The sequence below is a fragment of the Gorilla gorilla genome, chromosome 3, assembly GCF_029281585.2.
Source record: "Gorilla gorilla gorilla isolate KB3781 chromosome 3, NHGRI_mGorGor1-v2.1_pri, whole genome shotgun sequence".
In the NCBI taxonomy this organism is placed as follows: Eukaryota; Metazoa; Chordata; class Mammalia; order Primates; family Hominidae; genus Gorilla; species Gorilla gorilla.
Window position 1 is genome coordinate 19,575,500 of NC_073227.2, and position 16,980 is coordinate 19,592,479.

Here is a 16,980-nt window from a genome sequence, read left to right on the forward strand (position 1 = left end):
AAGTTGTTTGAATTATGAGATTGCCAAGAAAGTAAAAATTCCTTTACATTTGAAACCCTTTCAGTTCTACCAGCCCCCATAGCTATGGAAAAAGAGCTTAAGAGTTTTCAAACTCCACAGAATTTTGTTTATAGAAGGACCAACTGTGAAGTATTTCAAACACTAGTTATTATTGTGTTGTTTTGAAAGCTGTGAATGTGTCAAAGTCTTCAGTAGGGAAGGTCCATTATCTCTAGTGCAATGATAATAAAATACATAACATGATATAATTATACATATATTAAAATGATGCATGTGCAGGCACAGAGTCCAGAACAGAGCAAAATGGGAAAAGGAATTATTGTTGTGTGCTCCGAAGAACATTGGCTTTAGTGTGAGACAGTCCTGGGCTCAAACCCCAGCCTCCATTTCCTTCTAAGGAATCATTGCTAAGCTTCAAGGAAACAGAATACACCAAAGACATTAATTCTGTCCAAGCAAGGTCACACTGACATTTAATCCAAATGGATAGTGATATTGAGCCCTCTTAGCTTGATTGCAGGGTGTCCTTCCTCTCATTGGCATCTTCTGATTCTTTCTTCCACTTGCAAAAAGATAATACCATGTGCCTACAATTAGTTTACTCATTGCCCTTGTCCTGTGGGTTATGTTAATCAGGTAAAGCTTTGGCTGTGTTACAACAGCAGCACCCCTAAATCCCAAAGGGTTTACACACAAAAGTGTGTTTCCGGCTCACACAAAATCAACTTAGAATCCAGGTGACCTTGGCACAATTATCCCTCATGCCACTTGCCCCCACTGCCTCCAAGTCTGAGGAGGAAGGGGGCTGGGATGTGGACACTGGCTCTGCCCCCTTTGGAGCTACTTTTTCACTGGACCCTGGAAAAGTCTTTCTCTACCCAGAACTTCACAATATCTCTCATGAAATCAGAGTCTTCAGCTTCGCTTTCATTTATGTTTTCCCCTGTACGTAAATATCAGTAAATGAACTTTCAAAAACCCTCTCCAGCTGGGTGTGATAGTGTGTGCCTGTGGTTCCAGCTACTCAGGAGGCTGAAGTAGGAGGATTGTTTGAGCCCAGGAGTTTGAGGCTGCAGTGAAATACAATCATACCACTGTACTATAGCCTGGGTGACAAAGCTAAACCCTGTCTCAAAGAAAAAGATTATCCATTTCTACAATGATAAGGTATAGACCACAGAACACATTCTAAATCAATTTCACAAGTTTTTGCCAGGCCCCAGCTGTAGGCCAAGACAAGGTTAACTCACTGACTTAGCAACTCCTACCACTGAAACGAGTGGCAAGTGTAGCATGGAAAATGAAAAATGGAAAATAGGTTTCCATGACCAAACCCATCACTGAATTCCTCTATGACATCTCAAGAAATGAGATTTGTAAATAATGAACAGAGGAAAAGGTGGCTGCAACGGAGTCCTCAAGTTTCATCATGTAAGGAGCATAATAAAATGTCTACAGCTTTTTAGAGGATATCTTTCTGGCTTCTACCCAAGACAACTTCAAAATTTCAAGGTACTAATTTCATCCAGAAATTATTTACTTAAAATCTTGGTACATTAGAGACCGAGAGAGGAAAAAGAAGACAGGAAGGAGGGAGGAGAAGGGAAGGGAGGGGAAGGGAAGGGAGGGGAAGAGAAGGGAAGGGAAGGGAAGGAGGCAGGGAGGGAAGGAGGGAGGGAGGGAAGGAAGGAAGGAAGCAAAGAAGGAAGAAAATTTCCCTTTTTCTTAAACTTTCTTCTTTCATACCTAGGAGAAATTATCATGTTTTGGAATTTTTCAGAAATTTAAAGATAATCTAGTTCTATGACCCTTTTCAGAGAAGGAAATCTGTAGCTCAGGAAGGTGAGGCTCACCGTAACTAATCACAGGGTCAGCAAATGAATGAACTAAACCTTTGTGCAGCACTTTCCACAAACTCTGTTGTGCTGTCTAGCTAAACAACAGCTTAGATGAGAGGAAGACCTTGCGGGGTAATTATCTCTCCCAGATCCTAGCCAAAGAATGCAGCCTTCTGTTTGTACCAAGGCACTTGGTTTCTGTGTTTCTGTGCTGAAAGAACAGTGCCTGTTTGAGTCCTTGGCCATTGGCCAGAGAAGCTGGGCTCTGGAAGCAGTTCAGGGAGACTGCAGTGAATGGGAGGAAGGCTCCCAGCTGAGAGGAGGCTCTTGGCTGTCCACTGAGGAGAGGCTAGGAATCCTTCACAATGAACGATTGAGAAATCCTCCAGGAAGGTAAACAACTTCAAGTGTGCAATTGGTGGCCAAGGATGAAATACTGATGTAAGCAAAAGGCCAACTAAGTGTCCGCCTGGTTACTCATTTTTTCTCTTCTTCTTTTCCACTCCCTCCCTCCTCTTCCCCTTCCTGCTCCTTCTCCTCCTCCTCCATCTCCTCCTGCTGCTGCTTCTCCTCTTCTTCCTTCCTTTTTTCATAAACCACTAAAATGATTTATTTTTTTCAGGTATCTAAACCCTAGATGTTTAAAATCTCCAACATCTATTTTAGATGGAGTGTGGGGTGATGCACACAGCCTAGAGAAACTCCTTATGTAACTGAGGTGTTTGCCAACCCTTCACTATTTCTTCTCATTACTGGTCTGTAACTCAGGGCTCTTCTGCACAGATATAGTAGGTAAATTGCGGAGTTGGTGGTCAAATAGACCTGGATTAGAATTCTGACTCCATTTCCATCTAACTGTGTGTCCTTGAGGAAGTTGTTGAATGTCTCTGATTTTCACTTTCCACACTAAGAAAAAGCACAGACCCTGCAGAATCATAAGGAGGGAATCTCAGATGCATTCCATTACCCAGCTCTCTCCGTGTTAAAGAGCTTCAAGGTTTGCTCCTCTTTTCTTCCCTGGTGACAATTTTCATGTGCCGGGTAAAAATCTTACTCACTCACTCATTTGTTTATTCACTAAGTGTTGACTTTATGGGATAGTCACTGTTCTAGGTTCTGAGTTTTCAGGAATGAATCGAAGACACAGAGTCCCTACTCTCATGGAGACAGGCTCCTGGTAGTGAAGGTCAGTAAGTGAACACCAGAAAAGAAGGTGAACAAAATTTTACCTTTTAATTACTGTTATATTTCCAGTCCCATGAATGGGTCCTGGCACATAGTAGGTGGTCAGTTAATATCTGTAGAATGATTTAAATGAATCACATTTGGTAAAAAAATTAAAACAGAGAGCGGCGCCGGCCTCGGCGGCTGAGGAAAGCAGGAGGAGGTGGTGGCGGCGGGAAGATGTAAGTTGGGGCGGAATCCGACCGCATCCGTGTTTCGGGGGCTGCCCGGCAGGACGCATCGTGAAGCCGGTCCACTCCTCAGCCCCGCAGTGCGGCGGTGGCCTGGCAGCGCGGTGCGGGCTCCGAAAAGAAAGAGTGTGGCCCGGGGCCGGCGGAGTGGGAGGTGTCGAGGCCGTGGCCCGGAAGTGGTCGGGGCCGCTGCGGGCAGAAGGGCGCCCGTGCTTCGTCCGCTCGGCGGTGGCCCAGCCAGGCCCGCGGGACTCAGACCAGCGGGGAGCGCGACCTCCGCCCTCGGGGCCCTCCCGCCGGGCCGGAGACCCAAGCCCCCAACGCCAGGCCCTGCCCTGGAAGCGCTCGCGGCCCGGCGCCTGGACGGGGAAGTTGTGAGTGAACGCGGACGGGGAGCGGCGAGGTCGGCGTGTCGGGCCCGTGTCGGCGGGCGCGGAGTGTCTTTGTGGGATGCGGTGGAAGGTCGGCTGATACCCCTTCGGAGTCATTAATTCAAACGTGTACTCCGCGAACGTTTCCCGGACTCCCGTGTGCAATTATCGGCGCTAGGCCTTGGGGATACGGCCCACTATGGACCGAGCACGGTGGCCGAGCTCAGTTTGATGGGTTACCCCAGAGGGGCGGATACGGGAAGGTTAAGGTTGTTGGAGGAGAAACGTGGAGTAGGCTTTTTGTCTTGATTCCGCATGAACTGTGCCTGAAATGTACTTTTAAATGGGGAAGGTGCTCTGAAGATCTGTGCGGAAACGCCCTCTCCTCGAGATTTAACTAATTCTTCTCTCCTCTCTCTGGCTGTTGGACGCACACCTTTCCGGAGGATGGGGGAGGTAACCGAGGTCCTGAGCCGGTACCTGAACTTGGGTGAACAGAGAACCTCAACTTTTGCTTTCTAGCACTCGACCGCACCCAGCAAGTCGTCCGCTTACTCAGTGGTTCTCAGTGTTTGGAGTGCTTAAGAATAACTGGTGGCTGTTCATGTCCTTTGCCCACTTTTTGATGGGGTTGTTTGTTTTTTTCTTGTAAATTTGTTTGAGTTCATTGTAGATTCTGGATATTAGCCCTTTGTCAGATGAGTAGGTTGCGAAAATTTTCTCCCATTTTGTAGGTTGCCTGTTCACTCTGATGGTAGTTTCTTTTGCTGTGCAGAAGCTCTTGAGTTTAATTAGATCCCATTTGTCAATTTTGTCTTTTGTTGCCATTGCTTTTGGTGTTTTGGACATGAAGTCCTTGCCCATGCCTATGTCCTGAATGGTAATGCCTAGGTTTTCTTCTAGGGTTTTTATGGTTTTAGGTCTAACGTGTAAGTCTTTAATCCATGTTGAATTGATTTTTGTATAAGGTGTAAGGAAGGGATCCAGTTTCAGCTTTCTACATATGGCTAGCCAGTTTTCCCAGCACCATTTATTAAATAGGGAATCCCAAAGAAGACATTTATGCAGCCAAAAAACACATGAAAAAATGCTCATCATCACTGGCCATCAGAGAAATGCAAATCAAAACCACAATGAGATACCATCTCACACCAGTTAGAATGGCAATCATTAAAAAGTCAGGAAACAACAGGTGCTGGAGAGGATGTGGAGAAATAGGAACACTTTTACACTGTTGGTGGGACTGTAAACTAGTCCAACCATTGTGGAAGTCAGTGTGGCGATTCCTCAGGGATCTAGAACTAGAAATACCATTTGACCCAGCCATCCCATTACTGGGTATATACCCAAAGGACTATAAATCATGCTGCTATCTTTATAGCAGCACATGCACACGTATGTTTATTGCGGCATTATTCACAATAGCAAAGACTTGGAACCAACCGAAATGTCCAACAATGATAGACTGGATTAAGAAAATGTGGCACATATACACCATGGAATACTATGCAGCCATAAAAAATGATGAGTTCATGTCCTTTGTAGGGACATGGATGAAATTGGAAATCATCATTCTCAGTAAACTATTGCAAGAACAAAAAACCAAACACTGCATATTCTCACTCATAGGTGGGAAGTGAACAATGAGATCACATGGACACAGGAAGGGGAATATCACACTCTGGGGACTGTGGTGGGGTGGGGGGAGGGGGGAGGGATAGCATTGGGAGATATACCTAATGCTAGATGACGAGTTAGTGGGTGCAGCGCACCAGCATGGCACATGTATACATATGTAACTAACCTGCACAATGTGCACATGTACCCTAAAACTTAAAGTATAATAAAAAAAAAATAATAATAACTGGTGGTGTTTGATTTCACAAAGTACATTCGGGCAGATCTTTAGTTCTTGGGGGTGTGGGGCTGGAATCTGCGGGTGTGACCTCCACTCTAGGTCTGTGCTGTCCAGCAAAGTAGCCATTGGCCACATGTGGCTACTAAGCATGTGAAATACAGCTAATCAAGACTGAAATATTAAAACACACACACCAGTTTTAGAAGACTAGGAAAAAAGCAAACCTTTATTAGATTTTTATGTTGATTGTATGTTGGAAAGATAATATTTTGGATGTGTCAAATGTTAAAAATTAATTTCACCCATTTTTGTCACGTGGCTACTAAGGAATTTCAGGTGATGCTTGTGGCTCCTCACACGGTTTCTATTGGACAGTGCTGTTGCAGGTGATCCTAAGGCGGGTGGGTGCAGGAACCCAGCTGAGAGTTTAGAAATGACGTGTAACTTTGGAGACAAGTGTCTGTGGGGGAAGGAGCTTCCGGACGTGGAGATACAACTCTTGCTCCTAACATTTATCGAGTCTTTAATTAATGCCCTGGGTAACTATAAGGTTGGAACTGTAATTGTCACCATATTGATGATGAGAAACTTGAGAAAGGATAAGTGACTTGTCTAAAATCACACAGTAAATAAAACCTCAAATCAAACCCAGGCCCTCTGGATCCAGACTCTAAATTATACTCTGAGTGATACTCACTGATTGTTCCAGGACACAAACAGTGTCGAGGCACTATCTGCTGGGTGTCTGCAGAACCTTACTGTTCTAAAGCAAAACATTTTACCCCTGGACAACAGCAGCAAAGGTGGCGTTCGGCCCTCCTTGGCTCTCATTTGACTGTTCAAAGCCAGGTGCTTTTCTTTCTTGGGTCAGAATATATTTTCAGCAGCATTTTGAAGCACCCCTGGCATGCACTGCACAGGGAAACCAGGACCACATTGGTGTGCTGTGTCCTCCTTACCAACTGGCTCTTGGAGAAGGCTGCTCTTTGGCGTAAATTGCAATCGATTAGGGATCGTTTCTCAGAATCAAGTTAGAAGTGAGAGTTCAGATAAGTGAGGCCGCCATTGCTGCTTTGAACACCTCAGAAGGGGAGAATGGATTTATCAGGAGTGAAAAAGAAGAGCTTGCTAGGAGTCAAAGAAAATAATAAAAAGTCCAGCACTAGGGCCCCTTCACCTACCAAACGCAAAGACCGCTCAGATGAGAAGTCCAAGGATCGCTCAAAAGATAAAGGGGCCACCAAGGAGTCAAGTGAGAAGGATAGCGGCCGGGACAAAACGCGAAAGAGGCGCAGCGCTTCCAGTGGTAGCAGCAGTACCAGGTCTCGGTCCAACTCGACTTCCAGCTCAGGCTCCAGCACCAGGACTGGCTCAAGCAGTGGCTCCAGCTCTTCCTCAGCATCCAGCCGCTCAGGAAGCTCCAGCACCTCCCGCAGCTCCAGCTCTAGCAGCTCTTCTGGCTCTCCAAGTCCTCGGCGCAGACACGACAACAGGAGGCGCTCCCGCTCCAAATCCAAACCACCTAAAAGAGATGAAAAGGAGAGGAAAAGGCGGAGCCCATCTCCTAAGCCCACCAAAGTGCACATTGGGAGACTCACCAGGAATGTGACAAAGGATCACGTCATGGAGATATTTTCCACCTATGGGAAAATTAAAATGATTGACATGCCCGTGGAAAGGATGCATCCCCATCTGTCCAAAGGCTATGCGTACGTAGAGTTTGAGAATCCAGATGAAGCTGAGAAGACGCTGAAGCACATGGATGGAGGACAGATTGATGGCCAGGAGTTCACTGCCACCGCCGTGCTGGCCCCCTGGCCTAGGCCACCCCCAGGAGATTCAGCCCTCCCAGGAGAATGTTGCCACCGCCGCCTATGTGGTGCAGGTCTCCCCCACGGATGAGGAGAAGGTCCCGCTCCCCGAGGCGCAGGTCCCCCGTGCGCCGGAGATCACGGTCCCCGGGCCGCCGCCGCCACAGGAGCCGCTCCAGCTCCAACTCCTCCCGATAAACAGGCCACTGAAGCTCTCGCCCCTGTAACTTATACCCCACCCAGCTCAGTTTTGTCACTTTTCTAGCCAAAGCAAGACCAGTAGGAAAGCAAACCCTTGACTCTGGCAGGATTTGCAGGCAGCAGGCAGCACCCCTCTGCCATCCGGGCTCCGGCTGCAGAAGTGGTGTTGGTTTGGATGCTGTGTGCCTGTCAAGATTCCCTCCGGTTTTCTGGCTAGAAAGCTCACCCGTTTCCGGTTTCTAAGAGTCAGTTCAGTGGCAGAGCCACCAGGGACAAGTGAGGCTCTTGGGGGTGGTTTGACCCTGCTTACCTGGGAGCACACTTTTCCCTTCCCCGATGACCTGGGATGGTGGCCAGGCCGTGCCCTTGCTGTTGCTGGCAGTGTCCTTTTGGAAAGGGAGCTGCCCCAGGCTTTAGTGCAGCTGCCAACCCTGTTAGGCCTGGCCTCTCGAGGCTTCTTCTGACTTCAAGGGTCACAGCCCCCCAAAGATCCTCTCACCCGTGGCAGTTGCTGCTCATGGTTCTGTCTGTCCGTGCACCGATGCACACACCACACCCCACCACTGTACTCTGAAATTGGCGAGTGAGTTGAGAGCCAGCTCTGCGGGGTCATCACGCAGCCATGGTTGTGCCTGCCCTTCATGGTGGTCTTTCAGGTTATCTTGGCAACATGTACATTGCTTTTATTTTTTTTCTTTTTTGCTTTTATTGTACAGTCAGTACTATAAAATTTCTCTTTTGAGTTTTATACCTTTGTAGCGTTTTAGATGACATTGTGTTTGTACTTTGTTGTGTAGAGTGGAAGAATTGTGTTGAATAAACCCAAGATTGGAATGCAAATCTAAAAAAAAAAAAAAAAAACAAAAGGGGCAACATTTAAAATAATATTTAATCTTTATGTTACTAATATACTAGTAATGATCAGTTCTATGAGGAAAAATCAGTACAATGAAAATCGAAAGTTAGCAGAAGTTATAAGGTGGTGAGGGAAGCCTTTATTTGGTGGTATTTGAGTAGAGAGCTAAGTTAAAGTGAGGCAACAATCATAATGAATATTTATTCATCACCTAATCACATGAGAAGAGTTCTTGTTTTCCACACATTTGATTATTCAGCTCTCCGTAATCCAGTAAGGGATTGCCGTTATCATTGCCATTCCAACATTGATGGAAGGAAGCACTGGGAGTCAAAGAACTTGTCCAGGGCCAAACTCTCTTCTGTCTGTCTGGAGATATTTCCACTCTAGATAGACAGAAGAGAGGTTGAGATTTGAACCCATAACCCTGACTCTAGGTTTGTGTGTTCAGCCTTCATGTGGCACTGCCTGAATTCCATCAGGTTAGGTGACATTCTCAAGCCTTGGACCCCTCAGATTCAAATTATAGAATAATGGTTCAATCATATTGTGTGTTTCAGAATAACCTGTGCTTGAAATGTTAGTAGCAGATGGAAATATTTGCAGCCCCCATAAGCAAATAGTACAGGCTTTAGGATTTTGGAGCAAGCTCTGCCATCATCTTCAGAAAACTCTTCTCCTTTTGAGAGACAGCTCTCTGCCAGCTATTAGGCCTTAGTAGAAACTGAATGCTTGACTATGGGCCACTAAGTATCCATGCTATCTGAGCTACTTATCATGAACTGGGTGTTACATGACATACCAAGCCATAAGGTTAGGCACGCAGTACAATACTTCATCACCAAAGGAAGTTCTGTATACTGGTTCAGACCCAAGAAAGTCCTGAAGGCAGAAGTAAATTACATGAAGAAGTGACCCAAATGCCCATGGTCCCTACTCTGGCTACACTGCCTTCTCTCTTCTAGCCTGCACCTGTGGCTTCGTGGGTAGTACCCTATGATCAGCTGACAGAGGAAGAGGACAGTTGAACCAGGCTTCAGATGGTTTTGCATAATATGCAGACACCACCAAATGTGGACAGCTGCAGCTCCACAGCCTCTTTCCAGAATATCCATGAAGGACAGTAGCAAAGGGAAAACCTCCCAGTGAATAGAACATTGGGCAGTGCACCTGGTTATGCACTTTACTTGGAAGGAGAAATGGCTAGACATGCGATTATGTGTCAATGCATGGGCTGCAGAATCAATGGTTTGGCTAGATGCTCAGGGTCCTGGAAGGAAATGGAATCTCCATTTATATTTATGTCTTTTGCAACAGGCTATGTGTCAGGCCTCTGAACCCAAGCCAAGCCATCACATCCCCTGTCACTTGCACGTATACATCCAGATGTCCTGAAGTAACTGAAGATCCACAAAAGAAGTAAAAATAGCCTTAACTGATGACATTCCACCATTGTGATTTGTTCCTGCCCCACCCTAACTGATCAATGTATTTTGTAATCTCCCCCACCCTTAAGAAGGTTCTTTGTAATTCTCCCCACCCTTGAGAATGTACTTTGTGAGATCCACCCCTGCCCGCAAAACATTGCTCTTAACTTCACCGCCTATCCCAAAACCTATAAGAACTAATGATAATCCACCACCCTTTGCTGACTCTCTTTTCGGACTCAGCCCACCTGCACCCAGGTGAAATAAACAGCTTTATTGCTCACACAAAGCCTGTTTGGTGGTCTCTTCACACGGAAGCACATGAAACTATGGGCTCCACCAGGACAAGAACTGCATCTGAGCCACCTGTGAGTCACTGGGATTTTAGGGTGCAGAGAGGCCCAAACTTTGAAAAGGGAACACAGAACAGTATGGTCCGAAGAGGAAGAAACCTGAGGAAGACAAGCCTGACTTTATTGGCTCTATCTCTTAAACTGCTCCAGGGCTGGGAGTCAGAATGCTTCCCTGGGCTACAAGAACTTGAGTTGTTAAAACCATAAATTTCAACCTCACTACCTGTATGTTTGAAAATAGCGATACCCCCTTGCAGAAGTCACTCAGTGCAGTTAAGAGGTTGCCTTGAAGGGAGTCCTCCCTTCAAGATAAAAGGAAGGGAGCTTCCTTTTGTCTGTGTCCTGAACCTGAGGCTCCTCATAGACCTGGAGTCTGTGTTTTCTCCAGCACCCCTTGGGGGGCTGAATAATGTCACCACAGATATCCACATCCTAATCCCTGGAACCTGTGAATATGTTAAATTACACAGCAGAAGGACTTTGCAGGTATGATGAAGGTTAGAATCTTGAAATGGGGAGATAACTTACCTGGGTGAACCCAATGTGGTCACAAGAATCTTGAGGGAAACAGAGGTAGATGAGAATCTGAAGGAAGGTGATTTGATGTGAGACCACTAGCCAAGAAATGAGAATAGACTCTAAAACCTAGAAAAGACTTTATGAAACATTCTTCCCATTGCCTCCAGAAGGAACAGAGTCCTGACAACACTTTGATTTTAGCTCACCAAGACCGAGTTTGAACATCCAAATTTCAGAACTGTAAGAAAATACATTTTTCTTGTGTAAGCCGCTAAGTTGCGGCAATGTGTTTCCGTGGCGATAGAAAACAAATACAAGCCATTTGATGGATCTTCTGAGTTGACAGAAGTCTACTTGAAGATGAACAATCCATTCCTGTGTAAGGCAGACACTCTAGTTTCTTATGGTTATATAAGTGAGCCAAAGATGGCCTCTGTGTATTGGCTACTGGGTTGTTTACTTCTTCGCAGAAGGCTGAGACCCCTGAGCTCAAAATTCCACTTGCTCCAAAGTCAAATATTTTTGCATATCCAATTATTTAAAATATAACCCAAACAAGCCAACTGTAGCCTGCTTGTTTTGCATACTCCGGGAAACCTCACCAGATAATTGTTACCCATTGATAAGATAGGGCCTTGTAATTACAAATTCAGAAGAAGCAGCTGCTACCTTTGGGAGCTTTCTGACGCGGCCTTGCTGTTTAGCAATATCACCTGGGCACTCAAACCACTGGATGGTCTCGTGCTGTAAGGACTTTCCTGTTATGCAACCCTGTCCAAGTACTGCCCCATAAGGCTTGTTGTGTGTTACAGCCTTTCAGGATCATATCTTATTTATTGATCAGCCCCCAAATCCCTTGAACTTCCTATTTACTGGCCTCTAGTAGGAGAATGCCCAGTTGCCCAGGACTTATTTTAAACAACTAAACTATTATTTAAGGAATCCAATCAGATTCTAAGGTGTCATATTTTCTCCATATAAGACTGCATATATATATATATACACACACATATACATATATACACTTAACTCTATGTAACGTTAAATATAGTCAGTCTTATTTCCAATTATATAACACTTTTCACTTGCTATCTAGCAGGAAGTTGGCATACGATACAAAATGATACCTACTCAGTTAGCCTGTGTGTCTGATGGAGATAAACAAAACAAAAATAATTTGAAGGTACACCCACCCCTTGTTAATGTATTCTTTTGGTTAATTTATTACAGCTCAAGTATACTATCTGCTTTTGACTATTAAGGAGCTTATCTATTTAGTACTTACTCCAGTTTGGGCAGCTATGCTCAACCCATGATCAGGGATTGTTGTTTAACAGAACTGAGAGGGCAAGGGGTTAATTTCCACCCTGGAAATTGCTGACTGGTGATGCATTCACACTGAGGTTGTGTCGCTGAATGTTTCACAGGTAGATTGGGAATAACGTGATTTAGAGAGGCAATAATATACTTCTCAGGATGGGAGAAACTGAAAACCGCTTGTACAGTAGTTTAACTTACAAGTGTAAATGATTTATTTGGTTTGAAGCTAAGTCACAAGTTAGGCACATGAAAAGTGGGTGTAATTAGGCCTGCTTCACATTAAGTACCATGTTTATTTCCCATCTATAAACTGATAAATAATGCAGCAATTGGTAACTGAAATTGTCATGCAATAGTGATGCATAGATTTAGCATTTTTATAGAAGATTTTATGCATATCCTACAAATGAGTCAAGAACATAATTGACTTGCTTGCAATTAAATACAAAGTTCACATAGAACCTAAGATTAATGTTTTCCCCTGTTTTGGGACACACACACAGAAACACACACACACACTCACATAGTGGTAAAATATATATAACATACATTTGCCCTTTTAATCTCATGTGTATGATTATATGATTCAGAGCCATTAATTGCTTTCAAAATGTTGTGCATCCATCACCATTATTTCTAAAAAGTTTTCAACACCCAAACAGAAACTTTATACCAGTTAAGCAATAACACTTCATTGCCTACCCGCCAGCCCCTGGTATCTGCTAATCTACTTTCTATCTCTATGGATTTTCCCACTGTAGATATTTCATATAAGTGGAATGATAGAAGATTTATTCTTTTCTGTCTGGTTTATTTCACTTAACATTTTCAAGGCTCACCCTTGCTGCAGCGCGTATCAGAACTTCATACATTTTCTTGCCTAAATAATATTCTACTGTATAAATACGTCCATTTAGTTTATTCATTCATCAATAGATGGACATAGGTTGTTTCTGCATTTTGACAATCATGAATAAGGGTAAGATTGGATTTTAATAAATAGAAGGGCAAGACTGAGATATCCCTTGACCTTTACAATTCTTTTTGTCCTTTTCAAACTTGCCATCCTCCACCTCTCTTGAAAAAAATAATAATAGTAAGTAGGGCTATTTGCATTGAGAGGGGGAAATAACTGAATTTTAAAGGAATCATCTTGGTAAAAATGAAAAAAAAATGATGGATAATTGAAAATAGTCATTTTACATCCTTGAAAAACGGTTAACAATCATCTTTAGAAAAATAAGTAAATTTCTCAACTAGTTAGTAGAAGTGTTTTAAGAAAATTAACTTTAATCTGCATCTGTCTATGTGTAAGAAGAAAGAACAGGAAAACCATCAGCCTTTTCTTCTTCATTATTGGAATAGTTCAGAAAAACAAAATGATCTTTATAATCCTGATAATTATCTCAAAAAATGGTGTTTGTTTGTCGTACAGGATAAAACAAATCGTTTTATACTCACTCAACTTCCACACCACTATTTCACTTCTAGTCATCAAATGTGTGCTTTTTTCTCCCTCACACCAAGCAATTTTTAAATTCTTGGCAGACAACAACAGTTGGGTGTTCTATGATTTAACTCAATTCTGATATGATCCTGAGATCGTATCAGACCCCATAGGCTAAGGTTCAGTCCCACAAGACTGCCCCCACTTCAAAAGTCAATAACAAGATCTAAGGTGTCATCATTGCTTCTGACTTGGCAAGTACAAATTCAAGGATTCCAATAACCCCCTTTCTCAGGTTTAATAATTTTATACAATAGCTTATAGAACTCAGAAAAGTGCTTTACGTACGATTACAAGTTTATTATAAAAGATACAACTCAGAAGCTGACAAATGGGAGATATGTGTTATAGTTTGAACGTATCTCAAAAAATTCATATGTTGGAAACTCAATCTCCAATGCTTGGGGTTGGGGCCTAATAAGAGGTAATTAGGTCATGAAGCCTTTGCCCTCATGAATGGATGAATGCCATTATCAAGGGAGTGGTTTATTTATCACAGAAGTAAGTTTATTAGAAAAATGAGTTTGCCCCCCTCATGTTCTCTCACTCCCACCCTCACCTATATGCCTTGTTCCATGGGATGACACGGCACTAAGGTTCTCAAATACTCCTGGACTCCCCAGTCTTCAGAACCGTAAGCCAAATAAATTTCTGTTTATTGTAAATTACCCAGTATGTGGTATTCTGCTCTAGCAAAATAAAATGGACTCAGACAGAAAATTGGTACTGAACAAGTGATGTTGTTGCTATAACAAATACCTGAAAATATGAAAACAGCTTTGGAACTGCCGAATGTGCACTGATTAGAATTTAGGAAAGCAGGCTAGGAAAAGCCTAGATTGCCATAAACAGAGCCTTAAGGGCTGTTGTGGGGAGGACTCAGAAGAAGAGAATAGCTGTAAGAAAAGTCTGAATCTTGTTAAAGATTACTTAAGTGGTCATGATCAAAATGTTGGTAGAAATGTGGACAGTAAAAGCCATTCTGATGAGGGCTGAGATAGAAACAAGGAATAGTTTATTGGAAACTGAAATAAAGCCTATATTTGTTATAAATTGACAAAGGATTTGGTTGAACTGTGTGCATTCTCAAGGGCTCTATGGAAGGTGCAATTTAAGTAAGAGTGATAAACTATTAGGTTGGTTTTTGCCATTGGATGTAATGGCAAAAGTGCAATTACATCTGCACCAACCTAATAGGATATCTGGTGGAAGAAATTTCTAAGCAAGATATTGAAAGACTTGCCTGGCTACTTTTAACTGCTTATAGTGAAGAGATAGAAGTCAGAAGTGATTTAAAGATGAAATTTATAATTAAAAGGGAAGCAGAATGAAAAGACTTGTAAAATGCTCAGCCTGCCATGTCAGGAATAGAAAAAAAAATAAAAAATAAATAAAAACATGCTTGGGAGAGAACACTAAGAGTGTGGCCAAGTGAACATTTGCTAAAGTGATTAATATGGATAGAAGGAAGCCAGGTTCCATTTAACCAGACAATGAGAGAATGCTCTTGGAAGCATTTCAGAGACATCCCAGGTGAGCTAGAAACTTGAGGGCAAGGTTTTCAAAGAAGTGCCCATGGAACCTCAGAATCTGCTGCCCTGTGACATCTAAAATTCAGGGATCCCTGAATTCTGGTGCAGCACCCCTCAGCCACCCCAGCTGTGGCTCAGGTGAGTCCAGGTGTGGCTTTACCCACTGTTCCAAAAGTTACAAGCCATAAACTTTGGGAGAACTCATGTGATTCTAATTCTGCAGACAAAATGCAAGAGCTATGTGGCCAAGATGGCCTCCGTCTAAATTTCAAAGGATGTCTTGGACAGTCTGGGGGCATAGACCTGTCACAGTAGTAGACACCACAGATAGCACCCACTAATGCAAAGCCTAATGGTGCTATGAGAGTGAAACAGCCCCTAAGACCCCAGAACTGTAAAGCCACTGGATTGCAGCTCCAGGAACCCTGCAGTTGCAGGCATAAAATTTTAACCCATGATAGCTTCTGGATGGATTGTGCCCGGCAAAGCCATAGGCATGGGGCTGCCTGAGACTTTGGCGGCCCAGTTCCTATCCCACTTTGTGCTCAGGATTCAGGACATGGAGTCAAAATAAATTGTTCTCCAGATTTAAGACTGAATGTTATTTTCCCTGTTGGGTGTTGGACTTACTTGGGCCCAGTTACTCCTTTCTTTTCGTCTATTTCTCTCTTTTGAAGTGAGAATGTCTATTCTGTGCCTGTTTCACCATTGTATTTCATAACTTGTTAATTTCACAGGCTCACAGCTGGAAAATAATTTGCCTCTGATGAATTGTGCCTTTAGTGTCACTTATATTTGATTTAGATGAGACTCTGGACTTTGAACTTTTGAGTTGATGACTAGAACTAAGAATTTGAGACTATTGGGATAGAATGAATGTATTTTGCATTGTAAGAACATACATTTGGAGGACCAAGAATGGAATGCTATGGTTTGAATATGTCCCCAAAATTTATGTATTGAAAACTTAATCTCCAATGCGACACTGTTGGGAGGTGGGGCCTCGTAAGAGGTGATTATGTCATGAAAGCTTGGCCTGAGGGAATGGATTAATGTCATTATCAAGGGAGTGAAATAGCTGTCACAAGAGTGGGTTTCTTTTAAAAGTGAGTTCAGCATATTTTGCTCTCTTGCTCTCACCCTCCCTTGCCCTTCCACCTTCTGCCATGGGATGATGCAGAATGAAGGAGTGCAGAGCGTCCATGGCCTCTCTGGGCTTGCTATCCTCCCAGCACCCTCAAATGTTCATCAACTTGGAAACTCTGAACTCTGTCTTTTTGGGTTTTTATGGTCACACCATTAAGTAGGTATGGCTGATTAAATCATTGACCATCGGTGATCAACTCAGTCTTCGGCCCCTCTTCACCTGCTTCCTTCAGGGAGATCAGAAGTGAGGGAGTGTGGCAGCTAGCGCTGAAAGCTCAGACCTTTTAATCATGTGGTTGTTTCCCCTGGCAACCACCTCACATCCTGTGGTTATCCAGGAGTTTTACAAAAGTCATCTCATCAATGTTAACTCAGGTGTGGTGAAAAGCGGCCTGTTGTGAATAACAAAAGGCTCCTTTCTGTGCTTTATTGCTTTTATCCCTTAAGAAATTCCAAGAGTTTTAGAAGTTGTATGTCAAGAACAAGATGAAGACCAACATAGGGATGGTTCTCAGCTTACAGTGATTTGGCTTACTATTTTCTGACTTTGTGATGGTAGCAGAAGCAATACAAACTTAGTAGAAACCATATTTCCAATTTTGAATTTTGATATCTTCCTGGTCTAGTGATATTCAGTAAGATACTCTCTAGCAAGGCTGAGCAGTGGCAGTGAGCAGTAGTTCCCATTCACCCACGTGCTCACTGGGCTAAACTGACACTTGGTATCGTCCTGAAGAACACTATTGCTGCTGACCCATAAACAAGTGTCCGTGTTCCAGTGCCTTCTATCAGCTCTTTTTAAGCC

The 16,980-nt window shown here is 43.5% G+C and overlaps 1 protein-coding gene across 1 annotated transcript; it reads left to right on the top strand.

The window, feature by feature from the left end:
* Positions 1-3,776: 3,776 nt before the first annotated feature.
* On the top strand, positions 3,777-8,381 carry LOC101134308 (RNA-binding protein with serine-rich domain 1-like). Its single transcript, XM_055384108.2, is given in 3 exon segments — positions 3,777-4,135; positions 6,482-7,334; positions 7,337-8,381. Coding segments are annotated over 2 exon segments (912 nt in total). The 5' UTR covers positions 3,777-4,135; positions 6,482-6,598; the 3' UTR covers positions 7,513-8,381.
* Positions 8,382-16,980: the final 8,599 nt, after the last annotated feature.